Source organism: Fimicolochytrium jonesii, assembly GCF_025526975.1.
Source record: "Fimicolochytrium jonesii strain JEL569 chromosome Unknown EV422scaffold_34, whole genome shotgun sequence".
Taxonomy (NCBI): domain Eukaryota; kingdom Fungi; phylum Chytridiomycota; class Chytridiomycetes; order Spizellomycetales; family Powellomycetaceae; genus Fimicolochytrium; species Fimicolochytrium jonesii.
The window spans coordinates 306,053-323,871 of NW_026515701.1; the positions used below are offsets into that span (position 1 = coordinate 306,053).

General features: G+C 53.4%; 3 protein-coding genes across 3 annotated transcripts; 1 reads left to right on the forward strand and 2 right to left on the reverse strand.

Moving 5' to 3' along the window:
• Window positions 1–1,882: 1,882 nt before the first annotated feature.
• On the reverse strand, window positions 1,883–5,232 carry EV422DRAFT_509608 (uncharacterized protein; the record flags this gene model as incomplete). Its single annotated transcript, XM_053068858.1, has 8 exons — window positions 1,883–2,376; window positions 2,571–2,712; window positions 2,761–3,354; window positions 3,427–3,690; window positions 3,748–4,509; window positions 4,625–4,761; window positions 4,882–5,032; window positions 5,137–5,232. The coding sequence occupies 8 exons, from the start codon at window positions 5,230–5,232 to the stop codon at window positions 1,883–1,885; spliced, it is 2,640 nt and encodes an 879-aa protein (XP_052921746.1).
• Window positions 5,233–12,670: 7,438 nt separating this feature from the next.
• EV422DRAFT_509609 (uncharacterized protein) lies at window positions 12,671–15,529 on the reverse strand (the record flags this gene model as incomplete). Its single annotated transcript, XM_053068859.1, has 7 exons — window positions 12,671–13,003; window positions 13,061–13,822; window positions 13,974–14,074; window positions 14,195–14,345; window positions 14,448–14,920; window positions 14,982–15,358; window positions 15,420–15,529. 7 exons carry the CDS (start codon window positions 15,527–15,529, stop codon window positions 12,671–12,673), a joined length of 2,307 nt encoding a protein of 768 aa, XP_052921747.1.
• Window positions 15,530–15,921: 392 nt separating this feature from the next.
• On the forward strand, window positions 15,922–17,199 carry EV422DRAFT_509610 (uncharacterized protein; the record flags this gene model as incomplete). The annotated part of the gene is made up of 3 exons (XM_053068860.1): window positions 15,922–16,875; window positions 16,910–16,929; window positions 17,073–17,199. The coding sequence occupies 3 exons, from the start codon at window positions 15,922–15,924 to the stop codon at window positions 17,197–17,199; spliced, it is 1,101 nt and encodes a 366-aa protein (XP_052921748.1).
• Between the last annotated feature and the right edge of the window lie 620 nt (window positions 17,200–17,819).

Here is a 17,819-nt window from a genome sequence, read left to right on the forward strand (position 1 = left end):
GGGGACAAGCGGCGTCAATCTGCATAGGCTCGCTGTGGTCGACAGTGGTGGTAGTAGTAAACGAGGTATGGGGAACCGGGAAGGTCTGGCGGCTTCCGTTTCGCTCCAGGCGGCGCTCAAACAGCCGGTTATCGCACTGGATAGCCTGCTCCATCACCACATCAATGGTGGCCGCAGGGGGCATTGTGAGCATCAGGTCTTTGACGTCTTCTTTGAGGCCACGGCGGAAGGTAGCGATCAGGGCCTGGTCGTTCCAGGAGACATCGCATTGTAGCTGGCGGAACTCAGCGACGTACTCGGTTGCTGCACGGGTTTGGCGAAGGTTCTGGAGCTTGTTTTCAGAGGTGCGGACCGTGTCGCTGTCTCCGAAGACCGATTGCATCTGACTGATAAAACTATCGAAGTCCTGAAGGCTGTGATCTTGGCGTTCGACTAGGGGCGCCATCCAGGCTTGCGCAGTGCCGGTGAGGTAGGTGCCAATAGTTTGGATCTTGATGATGTCGCTGGGGTAGCGGTCGGGCTGGAGAGCAAACATCAACCGGATGTTGTTCAACTACCCACGGAATTTGCTGCGGGTACCATCAAACTTCTCGGGCGAGCTGATTCTTGGCTCCAGAGCAGGGTTGGTGGCTTGGGGAAGGGTGTACGTATCGGCTTGAACCTGGGCGGCGATGCTCTGGGCAGCTTGTGCGTCGGCTTGGGCTTGCGCTAGGTTGGCCTGCAAGTTGGCGTTTTGGCTTTGCAAGGCGGCGATGGCTTGGCACATATCGTTCCATTGCTTGGCGGTGAAAGGTACGGATTCGGGTTGGGACATGGCGAAAAAGGTTTGTCGGATGCAGGGCTGGACGGGTTCTGAACTTCGCAGTGTTGGAGCAGATCAAACTGTTATGATCTCGACGACGGAGGCGGAAGCGAAGTAGAGAAGACAGGGCGAGAGTGATAGGCGACAAGAGATTGTATTGGCGAAACAAGAAACAAGGACTAGAACAGGAGATGAGAAGAACTGGTGTTGATCTGCTGGGGAGGAAGGGAATGGACGAAGAGAGGCCGGCTATTTATAGATAGGCAACCAAGCAGATCAGAGAACAACAACAACAAGAGGGGACTGGGGGGGCGCCAGCTATGCTCCTAGAGCGTGCGTGGCGAGCGTAGAGAGCATTGCTACAGCTGCTGGCTATGGGGAAGTAGTGGGGGGTGTGGAGAAGCCGAGGGGGGATTGGCGAAATGAGAGGAGAGAGGTGGAGTGGCGATATTGCGGGAGGATTGGCGAAATGAGAGGAGAGAGGGGGAGTGGCATTGACATTGACATTGACACTGACATTGACATTGACATTGGCGTTTGACATTTGGCGGTTGACATTGGCGGCTGTCAGTAGGTAAGCTTATGGTATGGGCGCGTCGTCTAGTAGGTAAGCTTATGGTATGGGCGCGTCGTCCATAACAGCCTCCCCCGATGAATATTATTCCAACCGAGACACGATCAAGGGTCTCACCGATATCGACAAGGCATATCTCTCAAAAGACGATTGCTGGTCTACCCACACCCACATTTAGAATTCGACAGTTGATTGCCACTTCGATGTCGAGGACAAGGGTTTCACAGCTCAGTACACCTTTGGCGACTTCGACGATGGGGGAGATCTTGAACTCATCGATGCAGGTTTTGTTCTGAAGCAGGAAGTGGGTACCTTAACCCTGTTCCGAGCCGATCTTCTTCATCATTCAGTGACCGACTACTCGAGGGGGAATCGGTATGTGCATTCGATGTATATGCAAAAAAAAGTACGCAACGCTGTACAGAGGAAACCTGGGGATGCCGAGTCGTAGAGTCTGTTTTTGTATGTACTGTACTTTGTATCAAATATATTCGAGTCTTTTTGAATTATTTTGGTGAACTGCTATCTACGCCTACTTCTACGTGTGCATGTTTACGTGGGGTCGTTGTCGGTGTAGAGCTTGGTGTTGCCAAGTGTACAGTGGTTGCGATACTTGCTGTACGCTCAACAACATCGTGATCAACCCGGTGAAAGGAGCGAATGGCAAGGTATGGTGTTGCGGTTGTGTCGGCACGAGCCCTTTTCCCCGCGAGTGTTGTGACTTTACTGGCTTGAGTACGTGTCTGGCCGGTTGACCACTCGCTCAAGTTGGTGATGTCTTTGCAGTAGCTCTTTTGTTCGTAAGAGTGGCCGTGTGCGACGGGTCGGGAGTATCCAAGCTGGCCAGGTACGCTCATCTTGTGCTGGAAGCGGTGCCAAGGATCAGCCATTTTGCATCTGCCACCAAAAATTGTGACATGTACCTTGTGGACGATGAGAAGCTTCTTCAGCGCAAGGAAAGCATCGGTTGGGGAGGCTTTGTTGACTTGATCACGTCCACCTATGCAAACTCCAGAGTGTAAGTGGCACAATATCATGCCGACAAATAAAGCTGCATATCTTTTCCGAGGATTTGTTTGAATGCTGAAAAGTGATTCTCCACATCATTGGATTGTTGCCAGCGATCGTTGAAGAGTGGGGTGTATTTCTCGGGATCGGGAGAGGTTTTGGCATATGTTTTGTTGCAAGGAACACTTTCCAAGAAGCGAATCATTGCTTTTCGCCCAAAACACAGGATTAGTGTCGCCTCCAACAGTTCAATCGGGAGAGCAGTCTCTTCATTGTGCAGAAGCGCCGAGGGGCAGGTGAGCCTCGAGTGGCGGTATGCATAAGGGGTCTGAAGAAGATGCGATCAGCAGGGTTCACCATACATGAAAGGTAACACCTTGTCGGCCAGCCAATCAATCATACGGTCAACCCTTGCTTCTCGATCGTCCTGCAAAATACCAGACAGATCAAGTGCTTCAAAGAATTCTCGAAGAACATTGCAAAACTCAGCTTCCGTCGCATATCCTGTTGTTTCCAGAATATCTGCGACCTGCTTGCAAAACCCGGTCTTTGCATCAGGGACACACTGATCGTCACGCTTATACCACCAAGTTCCAAACACCTCGTTGTGTTCAGGCATTCCCGCAATGCTCAGCCAGGCTTCTTTCCTCAAGTGGGCTCCGCACCTGGATGTTGTAACATGTTTGATAAATTGCTTCATGACGTGATCCAGGTCGATGGAAATGATCAAAGGAAGGTCTCGGTTACAAGGGTTCCTTTCAGGCACATAAAGGGAAGAAAAGAAATCGTTGCCAGCCCTCCTCCTCTCGGCCAATCGCCTTTCCACCCGGATATGTGTGAGCCATTCTCGTAATGGCGACATGGATGTGCGATTTGTGTTCGCTGCCACAATAAGCGCCGAGATCGTGAGAGTTCGTGCAAGGTTAACAGGATGTCCCCGCTGGCCTGGCAAAAATGCTGACATGTTGAACTGTCATTCCTGTTGTGTCAGTGCCCAGATCTCAACAATCTCCAGAAGGTTTCGCAACTCAGGGATGCCGACCAAGTCTATGCGTCCAAAAACATGTAGAGTTTCAAGTAGCGTTGCAAAGAATGGGGCACCCTCACTGCGATAGTTTCTCAGCAGTGTTTCCAAACCCGCAGGTAGATGTGGAACAAATCGTGTGCCGATTCCGTAGGGCATGCCATCCCACTGTTGAGCACGGGATTGCAGAATATATTCATGGGCCTCTTCCTTCAGACACTCCACGATCTCGGCTTTCTTCCTGCCCTCTTTCACAACCGCATCCAGCTCGGCGCGCCAAATCTAAACACGACACGATGAGTTACTGTTCATTATTGGAGTTGCAGGAAGCAAACCTACCGCATTAATAAATTTCGGCTGGTCAAGCCCCCGTGTTGCAAGAGAATGACTTGCCCCATCGCACAACACAGAGATAACAGGAATTGAGCGCTTCTGGAATTCCTCGAGCAGAACTCGAAGAATTGCGGTATTCTGCTGATGGTTTGGTGCTTCCACAAAGCAGGCAAAGACAATCTGTGATTTCAAACGCTGGGAGTTGGCGAAGGTCCAAAGCTGTAATTTCTTTGCCCTTGGCAAAAGATGCAGCCGTGCAGCAAGGAAGTACTCTAGCGCATTCCGACATAGGCTGACTAATTCGTCTTTGTGTTGCAGTAACAGCCATGTCGACGGCAGAAGGTCGAGGGGGTTGTCGGTAACGTCGGGGGGTTGCGCCAGCTTCAACTGCCAATTTGCGCATTCGGTAAGAATTTTTTCCACGGCGGTGCGAAGATTGTTTGTTTTCACCGCATCACTTTCGTAGGCTCCTAACGCAGCTGCCGGGCGCTGACTGGAAGGTGCAGTGAGCACTGTCCCTGCTTCAAAAGCAATCGCACCAGTCTCAATCTCGCGTCGTTTCGTGGTTACTTGTTTCTCCGCTCCAACTGCATACACAGTCAGCTGCGCTAGGAGGGCTACAAGATTGCTTTCACATTCCGTCAGCCAGTGGGTAAATTGAACCGTCAAACGTGGGTCGCCCCATGTGTATTCAACATCTTGTGCGTCGTTCATTTGTGCCATGCACAACTGTGTGCTCAACTCGAATGCGTTGAGGGCTTGTTCAACCTGCGGTGCAGAAATCAGGGTGCGCCGACATGAGTTGAAATGTGCACAGAGACAATACCGTTGCCACATCCTACAGTCCCAGAATGCTCTCAGTCAGTCCGGGGCCAAGGTCGACAGTTCCCGTCAGCCGTCCTTTGCTTCCACGTTGAACAGTCGAGATTCCGTAATCGGTTTCATCAACCCCAATGCCGCCGGCCAGGTAGCGCAATCCGAGACTTTCCTGCAGCCGAGCGTGTTGTGCACAAATCACGTCTATGCGGTCCGAATCCAATCCAACAAGCTGCACACCCACATCTGCTCGAAGCTTCTGCTGAGCACGCTGTGATGGGAGAACCAGGTTTCCGTCTTATTCGCATGGCTTCCGCGGCCCACTGCGCCCAACTCCTGCCCATCCTTTGCCGACAAGAAACTTGTAAGCCCGACCGCCAAAGCGGGTCTCAAATTCAAACCAGAACTCAGCAACACGAGAAGAGAAGATGCTGCATCTCCGCCCACGGTAGTCCTTCACCGTAAAGAACTGTAACTGTATCGGATAGCGTGGTAGGTGTCAGTGATGGCAATTGTGACAATGGCAAGATTGGTAGGCAAAATAAAAGGGGCAAATGGGCGAGCACGACGCACACATACCTGACTCGCGATGAATTCCCAGAGCCAGTGAGTGGGCCTCAGGCATCCTGAAACTACAGCCCGCATCGCCATCAGAGCAATGTCAATCACCTCCATATCCTCGAGGTCGGTGAGCTTGTGGTACTCAGTGTAGAGCTTTGCTGCTCGATACACATGTTTGTTCTCCTTTTCAAAGATGAAGGCACCTTTCTTGTCGTTGGCCAGGACTCGCTTGGTAGGCAGTGCTCCTTTTGCCAGCAACTGATCGTGGGTGAGACTCCCATTCCGACCTCAGAAACCCATGAGGCCAGTCTGCAGAAGATCTCCTTGCATGGCTCTGTTCTTGTCGACCAGGCATTCAACTCTCTGCTTTGTCTCCTCATGTTCCTCCTGCAGTTTGGTGTAGGTCGTTTGCAGTTTGGTAAAGTCGTTTCCGAGTTTGGTATGTTCGGATTGGAGTTTGGTGGCCAAGGAAGCCTGCAACAAGATCCCATTCAGTTTCCAGGTGTCCTTGGACTCATTGCATTAGGCATATACAGTGCCAGAATGGTGAACATATTGTCGCTGTCGATACCATAGATGATTGAGTCGGTGGTGAGAAGTTGAGTCGGGGGCTTCAAGTTCGCATCAGGGGGAGTTCGATGGTAGCAGCCTCGGACACGATTCTGAATCTGAGCAACGATGAATACTGTCTGTTTGTTGTCAAGCCACTCATGTGTTATGGACGACGCGCCCATACCATAAGCTTACCTACTGACAGCCGCCAATGTCAACCGCCAAATGTCAAATGCCAATGTCAATGTCAATGTCAGTGTCAATGTCAGTGTCAATGTCAATGTCAATGCCACTCCCCCTCTCTCCTCTCATTTCGCCAATCCTCTTGCAATATCGCCACTCCTCCTCTCTCCTCTCATTTCGCCAATCCCCCCTCGGCTTCTCCACGCCCCCCACTACTTCCCCATAGCCAGCAGCTGTAGCAATGCTCTCTACGCTCGCCACGCACGCTCTAGGAGCATAGCTGGCGCCCCCCCAGTCCCCTCTTGTTGTTGTTGTTCTCTGATCTGCTGGGTTGCCTATCTATAAATAGCCGGCCTCTCTTCGTCCGTTCCCTTCCTCCCCAGCAGATCAACACCAGTTCTTCTCATCTCCTGTTCTAGTCCTTGTTTCTTGTTTCGCCAATACAATCTCTTGTCGCCTATCACTCTCGCCCTGTCTTCTCTACTTCGCTTCCGCCTCCGTCGTCGAGATCATAACAGTTTGATCTGCTCCAACACTGCGAAGTTCAGAACCCGTCCAGCCCTGCATCCGACAAACCTTTTTCGCCATGTCCCAACCCGAATCCGTACCTTTCACCGCCAAGCAATGGAACGATATGTGCCAAGCCATCGCCGCCTTGCAAAGCCAAAACGCCAACTTGCAGGCCAACCTAGCGCAAGCCCAAGCCGACGCACAAGCTGGCCAGAGCATCGCCGCCCAGGTTCAAGCCGATACGTACACCCTTCCCCAAGCCACCAACCCTGCTCTGGAGCCAAGAATCAGCTCGCCCGAGAAGTTTGATGGTACCCGCAGCAAATTCCGTGGGTAGTTGAACAACATCCGGTTGATGTTTGCTCTCCAGCCCGACCGCTACCCCAGCGACATCATCAAGATCCAAACTATTGGCACCTACCTCACCGGCACTGCGCAAGCCTGGATGGCGCCCCTAGTCGAACGCCAAGATCACAGCCTTCAGGACTTCGATAGTTTTATCAGTCAGATGCAATCGGTCTTCGGAGACAGCGACACGGTCCGCACCTCTGAAAACAAGCTCCAGAACCTTCGCCAAACCCGTGCAGCAACCGAGTACGTCGCTGAGTTCCGCCAGCTACAATGCGATGTCTCCTGGAACGACCAGGCCCTGATCGCTACCTTCCGCCGTGGCCTCAAAGAAGACGTCAAAGACCTGATGCTCACAATGCCCCCTGCGGCCACCATTGATGTGGTGATGGAGCAGGCTATCCAGTGCGATAACCGGCTGTTTGAGCGCCGCCTGGAGCGAAACGGAAGCCGCCAGACCTTCCCGGTTCCCCATACCTCGTTTACTACTACCACCACTGTCGACCACAGCGAGCCTATGCAGATTGACGCCGCTTGTCCCCGCGGCCCTCTGAGCCCTCAGGAACGCCAACGCCGCATTTCCAACAGCCTCTGCCTTTACTGCGGTGGTGCGGGGCACATTGCAAAAGTCTGCCCCGTCAAGAACAAGACCACCATCCGTGCCGCCAACGTCGACATCAAAGAACCCTCCACCAAACAGGGTTTTCCCAAAGTCCAGCCGCAGTAAAGCCCCAGCGACTGGACAACACACACCGCCCCGGGCCTCCTAACCTCACAGCTCCTGCAACGGGAGAGGCCACCCCCCTGGTTCCCAACTCCGTTATAGCCGACACAACCCTCCTAGCCGCTGCCCTTGTCGAAAACTCCGGAATTAACCCCCACGCCATGCTTGCGCTGGGTCCCCTCGAACCCTTCAACTACCCCGTTACCATCATGGTATCATCCAGCCGCGCCCCAATACCTACCTCAGCCATGATCGACAATGGTGCCCTGTCCTGCTTCATCGACAGAGACTTTGCCCGCAAACACCGCATCCCCCTAGTCCAACATCAGCGTCCCCTGACAATCGAACTCGTTGACGGTCAACCCAGTTCTGCTGGGCCAATCACCCATCACACCCAACCAGTAGGCATGTGGGTTGACGACCACTTCGAAGAACTTGTCTTCCATGTCACCAAATCACCCCATGCTCCAATCCCCCTTGGTCTCCCCTGGCTCCGCCTCCACGACATTAACCTTGACTTCAAGAACCTTTCGGTCGGTTTCCGTTGCGACTGTCTGTACCATGAATTCGCGAATTGGGACAACTCTCCAGCACCCCCAAGCCCAGCACCCGCCAGAACCCCCGAGCCCTTGATCCGCATCCCCCAGGATGAAGTCCCCGTCGACGAAACATGGTCGATTCCAGTACCCAAGGTATCTTGCTCCAGCACCCCAGAACCGGCTCCCACGCTGCTCCGAGTCTCGTTCATCTCTGCCCCAGCCTTCCGGGTCGCAGCAAGGCATGACCAGGTCTTTGTCGCCTACGCCAACCCTGCGAAACCCGATCTCCCAGCCTCGCCTAGCCCCAGTAACCCCCCGACACCCGAGAAAGACATCAAAGACTTCCTGCCCCCCGAGTAATCAAGACTTCGCCGACGTTTTCGAAAAGAGAAATGCTGACACTCTCCCCGAGCACCGGCCCTACGACTGTCCAATCGATCTGGAAGAAGGCAAGCAGCCACCTTTCGGCCCGATCTACAGCCTCAGCAAACCAGAAATGAAGGCACTCTGCGAATACCTCGAAGAAAACCTCGCCAAAGGATTCATCAAACCCTCAAAGTCCCCTGCCGGTGCGCCAGTCTTATTCGTGAAAAAAAAGGACGGTTCTCTCCGCCTCTGCGTCGATTATCGAGGCCTGAACAGCATCACGGTGAAGAATCGCTACCCCCTGCCCCTGATCAACGGTATCATGGATTGTTTGCGCGGCGCCCGCCGTCTCACCAAGATCGACCTCCGCGGCGCTTATAACCTCTTACGCATGCGCCCGGGCGATGAATGGAAGACCGCCTTCCGCTGCCGCTACGGCCTATTTGAATACAATGTCATGCCCTTTGGACTCAGCAATGCTCCTGGCGTCTTCCAGTACCTGATGAACGACATCTTCCGCGACATTCTCGATGTGTTTGTTGTCGTCTACCTCGACGATATCCTGATATTCTCCAAGAACCCCGAAGATCACCCCAAACATGTCCGCGAAGTCTTGTCCCGCCTCCGACAGCATGGGTTGTACGCCAAACCGGAGAGATGCGAATTCAACCGCGAATCCGTTGAGTTCCGAGGCTCCATCATCTCCGAGAAAGGCATCCAGATGGACCCCAAGAAGATCGCTGCCATCACGGATTGGGAACCTCCCAAGACTGTCAAAGGCGTCCAGCGGTTCCTCGGCTTTGCCAACTTCTATCGCCGATTCATCCAAGGTTATTCCAAGATCGCTACCCCGCTCACAGTCCTGACCCGGAAAGACATCCCGTACGCCTGGACACCCGCCGCAAACACCGCCTTCGAGAACCTGAAGAAAGCATTCACCACCGCCCCCATCCTTGCTCACCCTGACCCAGAGAAGCCCTTCGTCGTCGAAACTGACGCCTCCGACTTCGCTCTTGGCGCAGTTCTCCTCCAACCTGACCAGGACAATCAGCTCCACCCCGTGGCCTTCCACTCTCGCAAATTCACGGCCGAAGAGATCAACTACGAGATCTACGACAAGGAACTTCTGGCCATCCAAGACTCCTTTGCCCAGTGGCGCCACCATCTCATTGGCGCCCGTCACAAGATCACCGTTTACTCCGACCACAAAAACCTTCAGTACTTCATGACCACCCGCACCCTGAACCGCCGCCAAGCCCGCTGGTCGATATTCTTCTCGGATTTTGACTTTGTCATTACCTATCGCCCCGGTTCCCAGCAGCACCAAGCCGATGCCCTCTCCCGACGCTCCGAACATGAGCAAAAAAAGGGGGAAGAAGCGTTCCGCTCCCAGGCAACCACAATTTTGACTCCCGAACGCCTTCGACTCGCGGCTGCCTACCTCACACCCATGGATACCACGCTGCTTGACAAGATTAAGGCCGCCCAGGCCTCTGATCTCCTCGCTAAGGCCATTCGCGAAAAGCTCAAGATACCCCTCGCCCAACGAACTGAGGAAACCCAAGATCGTATCAAGCGGTTCTCAGATGAAGATGGGATCCTGCTGCACGATAACCTGGTCTATGTCCCCACCAACGAGCTCCGAGCTGAAGTCTGCCACGACATGCACGATACTCCCCTAGCCGGCCACTTTGGGATGTCCAAGACGCTCGAACTCGCCTCCCGCAACTACTGGTGGCCCAGCCAGTGGCGCTTCGTCAAGGCCTACGTCAAGTCCTGCGATACCTGTAGCCAAGCGAAATCCAGTCGACACAAACCATACGGCCTACTCCAGCCCAACAGTATCCCTACCCGCCCTTGGGGATCTTGGTCCCTGGACTTTATCACCGGTCTGCCTCCCGTGGACGGGTACGACTCCATCCTGAACGTCAACTGTCGCCTCACCAAGATGGCCCACTTCATCGCCTGCAGCGAGTCAGAATCCGCCGAAATCCACCGCCGACCTAGTCTTCCACAACATCATCCGTCTCCACGGCCTCCCCGACGACGTCATCTCTGACCGAGGACCCCAGTTTAAGTCCCGGTTCTGGCGTCGACTTCTCGAACTCCTTGGGGCAAAAGCCAACCTCTCCTCGGCCTTCCACCCCCAGAGCGATGGCCAGACGGAACGCACCAACCAGATCCTGGAGCAGTATCTCCGATGCTTTTGCAACCACCAACAGGACAACTGGAAACAGCTTCTGTCGTCCGCCGAGTTCGCCTACAACAACACCCATCAGTCCTGCCTCCCAGACCACCCCCTTCTACGCCAACAAGGGTCTCCACCCCCGCTTCAGTTTTGCGGCCTCTGCTACCTCCGAATCCGTCAACCCCGCCGCTGAAGCCCGCGCTAAACAAATCAGGGAAGTCCATGAACAGCTCGCCCTCGAGCTCAAGGAAGCCCAAGATCAAATGAAGCGCTACGCCGACGCCAAACGAATTCCTGGACCGGACTTCAAGCATGGCGACCACGTCTGGCTCCTCCGCAAAAACCTCCATACAACCCGGCCCTCTCAGAAACTCGACCATCGCAAGATTGGGCCATTCCCCATCGTTGAAAAAATCAATCCCGTCGCCTACCGGCTCAAGCTCCCGCCTACGTACAAAATCCACGATGTCTTCCATGTCTCGCTCCTCGAACCCCGCTTCACCATCCCCGAACGACACGAACCCGAACCCGCGCCCCCAGAGACCGTTGAGGGTCAAGAAGAGTGGGTTGTCAAAGTCATCCTTGACTCTCGCATCCATCGTCGTCGCCTTCAGTACTTGGTCAAATGGCAGGGCTGGCCTGACTCTGAGAACACCTGGGAGCCCGTGGAACACCTCACCCATACCGACGCACTCCTCCAGGACTTCCACAGCGCGTACCCCAACAAGCCTTCCTCTGTCCCTGTAGCACCTCCTCTGCGGCCACACCAAACTCGACGCCGCGGCCGCGGCCGCTAAAGAGAAGGGTGATGTTATGGACGACGAGCCCATACCATAAGCTTACCTACTGACAGCCGCCAATGTCAACCGCCAAATGTCAAACGCCAATGTCAATGTCAATGTCAGTGTCAATGTCAGTGTCAATGTCAATGTCAATGTCAGTGTCAATGTCAATGTCAATGCCACTCCCCCTCTCTCCTCTCATTTCGCCAATTCTCTTGCAATATCGCCACTCCTCCTCTCTCCTCTCATTTCGCCAATCCCCCCTCGGCTTCTCCACACCCCCCACTACTTCCCCATAGCCAGCAGCTGTAGCAATGCTCTCTACGCTCGCCACGCACGCTCTAGGAGCATAGCTGGCGCCCCCCCAGTCCCCTCTTGTTGTTGCTGTTCTCTGATCTGCTGAGTTGCCTATCTATAAATAGCCGGCCTCTCTTCGTCCATTCCCTTCCTCCCCAGCAGATCAACACCAGTTCTTCTCATCTCCTGTTCTAGTCCTTGTTTCTTGTTTCGCCAATACAATCTCTTGTCGCCTATCACACTTGCCCTGTCTTCTCTGCTTCGCTTCCGCCCCGTCGTCGAGATCATAACACATTGCTTTTCGCCCAAAACACAGGATTAGTGTCGCCTCCAACAGTTCAATCGGGAGAGCAGTCTCTTCATTGTGCAGAAGCGCCGAGGGGCAGGTAAGCCTCGAGTGGCGGTATGCATAAGGGGTCTGAAGAAGATGCGATGAGCAGGGTTCACCATACATGAAAGGTAACACCTTGTCGGCCAGCCAATCAATCCTACGGTCAACCCTTGCGTCTCGATCGTCCTGCGAAATACCAGACAGATCAAGTGCTTCAAAGAATTCTCGAAGAACATTGCAAAACTCAGCTTCCGCCGCATATCCTGTTGTTTCCAGAATATCTGCAACCTGCTTGCAAAACCCGGTCTTTGCATCAGCGACACACTGATCGTCACGCTTATACCACCAAGTTCCAAACACCCTGTCGTGTTCAGGCATTCCCGCAATGCTCAGCCAGGCTTCTTTCCTCAAGTGGGCTCCGCACCTGGATGTCGTAACATGTTTGATAAATTGCTTCATGACGTGATCCAGGTCGATGGAAATGATCAAAGGAAGGTCTCGGTTACAAGGGTTCCTTTCAGGCACATAAGGGGAAGGAAAGAAATCGTTGCCAGCCCTCCTCCTCTCGGCCAATCGCCTTTCCACCCGGATACGTGTGAGCCATTCTCGTAATGGCGACATGGATGTGCGATTTGTGTTTGCTGCCACAATAAGCGCCAAGATCGTGAAAGTTTGTGCAAGGTTAACAGGATGTCCCCGCTGGCCTGGCAAAAATGCTGACATGTTGAACTGTCATTCCTGTTGTGTCAGTGCCCAGATCTCAACAATCTCCAGAAGGTTTCGCAACTCAGGGATGCCGACCAAGTCTATGCGTCCAAAAACATGTAGAGTTTCAAGTAGCGTTGCAAAGAATGGGGCACCCTCACTGCGATAGTTTCTCAGCAGTGTTTCCAAACCCGCAGGTAGATGTGGAACAAATCGTGTGCCGATTCCGTAGGGCATGCCATCCCACTGTTGAGCACGGGATTGCAGAATATATTCATGGGCCTCTTCCTTCAGACACTCCACGATCTCGGCTTTCTTCCTGCCCTCTTTCACAACCGCATCCAGCTCGGCGCGCCAAATCTAAACACGACACGATGAGTTACTGTTCATTATTGGAGTTGCAGGAAGCAAACCTACCGCATTAATAAATTTCGGCTGGTCAAGCCCCCGTGTTGCAAGAGAATGACTTGCCCCATCGCACAACACAGAGATAACAGGAATTGAGCGCTTCTGGAATTCCTCGAGCAGAACTCGAAGAATTGCGGTATTCTGCTGATGGTTTGGTGCTTCCACAAAGCAGGCAAAGACAATCTGTGATTTCAAACGCTGGGAGTTGGCGAAGGTCCAAAGCTGTAATTTCTTTGCCCTCGGCAAAAGATGCAGCCGTGCAGCAAGGAAGTACTCTAGCGCATTCCGACATAGGCTGACTAATTCGTCTTTGTGTTGCAGTAACAGCCATGTGGACGGCAGAAGGTCGAGGGGGTTGTCGGTAACGTCGGGGGGTTGCGCCAGCTTCAACTGCCAATTTGCGCATTCGGTAAGAATTTTTTCCACGGCGGTGCAAAGATTGTTTGTTTTGACCGCATCACTTTCGTAGGCTGCTAACACAGCTGCCGGGCGCTGACTGGAAGGTGCAGTGAGCAATGTCCCTGCTTCAAAAGCAATCGCACGAGTCTCGATCTCGCGTCGTTTTGTGGTTACCCGTTTCTCCGCTCCGACTGCGTACACAGTTAGCTGCGCTGGAAGGGCGACGAGATTGCTTTCACATTCCGGCAGCCAGTGGGTAAATTGAACCGTCAAACGTGGGTCGCCCCATGTGTATTCAAAGTCTCGTGCGTCGTTCATTTGTGCCATGCACAACTGTGTGCTCAACTCGAATGCGTTGAGGGCTTGTTCAACCTGCGGTGCAGAAATCAGGGTGCGCCGACATGAGTTGAAATGTGCACAGAGACAATACCGTTGCCACATCCTACAGTCCCAGAATGCTCTCAGTCAGTCCGGGGCCAAGGTCGACAGGTCCCGTCAGCCGTCCTTTGCTTCCACGTTGAACAGTCGAGATTCTGTAATCGGTTTCATCAACCCCAATGCCGCCGGCCAGGTAGCGCAATCCGAGACTTTCCTGCAGCCGAGCGTGTTGTGCACAAATCACGTCTATGCGCTCCGAATCCAATCCAACAAGCTGCACACCCACATCTGCTCGAAGCTTCTGCTGAGCACGCTGTGATGGGAGAACCAGGTTTCCGTCTTATTCGCATGGCTTCCGCGGCCCACTGCGCCCAACTCCTGCCCATCCTTTGCCGACGAGAAACTCGTAAGCCCGACCGCCAAAGCGGGTCTCAAATTCAAACCAGAACTCAGCAACACGAGAAGAGAAGATGCTGCATCTCCGCCCACGGTAGTCCTTCACCGTAAAGAACTGTAACTGTATCGGATAGCGTGGTAGGTGTCAGTGATGGCAATTGTGACAATGGCAAGATTGGTAGGCAAAATAAAAGGCAAATGGGCGAGCACGACGCACACATACCTGACTCGCGATGAATTCCCAGAGCCAGTGAGTGGGCCTCAGGCATCCTGAAACTACAGCCCGCATCACCATCAGAGCAATGTCAATCACCTCCATATCCTCAAGGTCGGTGAGCTTGTGGTACTCAGTGTAGAGCTTTGCTGCTCGATACACATGTTTGTTCTCCTTTTCAAAGATGAAGGCACCTTTCTTGTCGTTGGCCAGGACTCGCTTGGTAGGCAGTGCTCCTTTTGCCAGCAACTGATCGTGGGTGAGACTCCCATTCCAACCTCGGAAACCCATGAGGCCAGTCTGCAGAAGATCTCCTTGCATGGCTCTGTTCTTGTCGACCAGGCATTCAACTCTCTGCTTTTTCTCCTCATGTTCCCCCTGCAGTTTGGTGTAGGTTGTTTGCAGTTTGGTAAAGTCGTTTCCAAGTTTGGTATGTTCGGATTGGAGTTTGGTGTGCCTCGTGACGAGGTGGGCAAGGAAGCCTGCAAGAAGATCCCATTCAGTTTCCAGGTGTCCTTGGACTCATTGGGATCTAGTGCATACCTCCAGAAGGATGTCCAGCTGTCCCAATGTTCTCCGAACCACTCCAAATGTTCTTCGAACCACTCCCGATGGTGTCCGAACCACTCTCCATGTCATCGGCTGGGTCGTCCTCTCTACCTTCAGCTGATTCACCAATTGAACTCGGAAGGCAAAGAAGTGCAGTACTGACACGACCCTGAGCTAAAATGGAGCGAATAACAGCTTTCCCATGCATTATAAGGACCTCCTTGATTCCATCGGCCGAACATAAGGTTTTCAATGTGCTCTGTGTCTCCCCATAGCACATTGCTTTTACGAACATCGTGGGCCCTTTCTCACATCGGACCCGAAGCTTCGGGACTCCCAGGGCTTCTAACAGACTGCTGGGATCGTACAGTCTGCAACAGGGATCGTAGATGGGATGACTTGTGAAGTGAACGAGGTTCGGATATAGTTTACCTGCAGCTATCCTTGCTTGCTGTCCTCATCTCCGGAATGAAAACACCCCCATGGAAGGAGACTGCAGGGCCACCAAGACCCCTTGCTGTTTGGAAGTACTTGGGGTTCATTGGTTGGATTGGGCTTATATTGAGAACCAAGTTATGTATAGGGTTTGAAGGTCGTTCGGACTTCATATCGCCAAATGTGCGATACTTGTCGGACTCGCCGACACGCGCGTCGTCACTAGTGCAGGCTCATGTGATCTGCTGCCCAAATTGGGCAGCAGCTCGCACATTTTGGCATTTTGAAATGCTTTTACACCACCCTGGACGGAGATGGCCAAAAGGCGCAATTTCAAAGCGACCTCAGCTCCAGATACATTTTCAACTTCTCTTGCTCCAAGTGGTAAATCCTTGAAAAGGGCCCAGCATCCGTGCACTTTCCCTGACTCTTCTCCTCCCATCAGCGAAACCGTCGACCGCGAAATAAGTGAGAAGGAGCTCGTGCCTGGGTCGACCAAATGAGAGTCCCACCTACGATTCCCACAACACTGCTCCCTCGTTTGGCTCAGACGCCGAACGGAGGCAAAAGCGCCGGCGGACGTCAACGAATACATCCAACTGCCGATATGCTAACCCAAAGCTTATCCACTCCAGAAGGAGGACCGGCCGTCCTCGCGGATGATGCATCCGCCCCTTCGAACAGCGAACGACATTCGCTGAACGAGCTTCCTCGAGAACTCCTGCTGTGCGTCTTCCAGTTTATACCTCTGACGAACCTCCTTCGCTTGAGAGGAGTCTGCCGTCTCTGGTGGACCGACGTGCTTCATATGGTGGCATTGCGTTTAAGAACCGCTGTAGAACCTCAAGTACCGACACCGGAGCAAAAGTCCGTGCCAAAGACGGAACTTATTGTCGTACGCGCTTTGACGGACGGTGATTGGTACAAGGAGAACTTACGCAGCGCTGCATTGAGCTGCTTGAAGGTGCAGGGATCGCTACGTGTTTTCGAGCAACCTGACCGTGACGACAGCAGGGTTTCGTCGGTCTCCGGAATGCAGTCTGTGCGCTTTGTCTTCAAACCAGTTGAAGACTCGAAGCAATGGCCTTTACTAGGCTACTATACGAACGGCGAAGGACAGATCGGGCTGGAGATCAATGGCTGGACATTCACATTGGCCGACTCCGTGATAGGCTCCCTGTCGTCAAAGCGCGTTTCACATCGCGACAACGACATCTCATTGAGCTACTCGGTACAAGGGCGACCGGATATCACTCCGGACACTGCCGAAGCCAAAGGGATTCCGATGTGGTGGCCCAGACGGGGAGTCTGGGGCATGCCATCAGAGTGCTACTTCCGTGAGATACGGGTCGATGAGTTCTCGATGACCGTCGAGTTTTTGATGAAGCTGCTGCCTGGGTGTGGGACGGCGCTGCTCGAGCAAACCGAAGCGCCATCGACCGGTCGACGAGCAGTGCGTGAAGATTGATGGCGGCGTTATTGCATAGGCATTATCCTCCAGTCTTCGGTCCGCCGTAGTTCACCAGTCGTGGATGCTACCTTGTAAGATGTATACCTTTCATTGAATAGCAAGCTTTTCTGAAGGCTACGATTGTTTTGCCTCCGTGCACTTGCTTTTTTGTGGAACATGCTTTGCCGGCCAAACCGCAGATGGAGGCGAATCGCAGACGATGACGATGTAGACGCAATCATGGTGAACTTCGATGGACCCGATTTTGAAGGCGAGGCCAACGAGGACTTCGGAGCAGATCGAACCCGCACGTCGCTTGAAAAGTGAATGACGAAGAGCACAACGGATTGCGTGGGAGTGGGCGATGTCTCGATTCTTGCACATCCCGCTTTCACTGAGAAATCCTGAGGATATTGAGGTTGGCGACGGACAAGAATGAAAGCTACAACCAAGGAGAGGCCTGCACTGAGGGTCGGGCGGAGGCGGTTACAGCTTGCCCGGAATGTCTTTCACTAGCCGGTCAACACCACTCGAAGGGATTCACGCTAGGTAACAACTTGAACAAGGACCCAGTTCATCAGACTTTGACCATGTCGGCGTACAATCATAATAGTTGCGATCAATACGCTTCCAAAATTTGAGCTCCAAGCATCACGACGCGAAACGTCCAGCCCTTTTCATTTCGTCGTGAACACCAAGGTATTCTCCCCTCCATCTCGATCCTTGACAGCACTATCCCTTGCACGCCTCTGTCTAGCACCAGGAGCCACGTCGCCTGTTCCGAAGGCTTTGCCGGTCCGGGATCGCGGATATAAGATCGTCAAGTCCGCCTTGATCTTGGTGCTCACCGCCCTTTGCGGGATCCTGACGGGTGCTTCGCGCTTTTTTGCGGCGTCGATCTTCTCGATCCTGTTTGTATCGGCAGAAATTCATTTAACTCCCGCCAA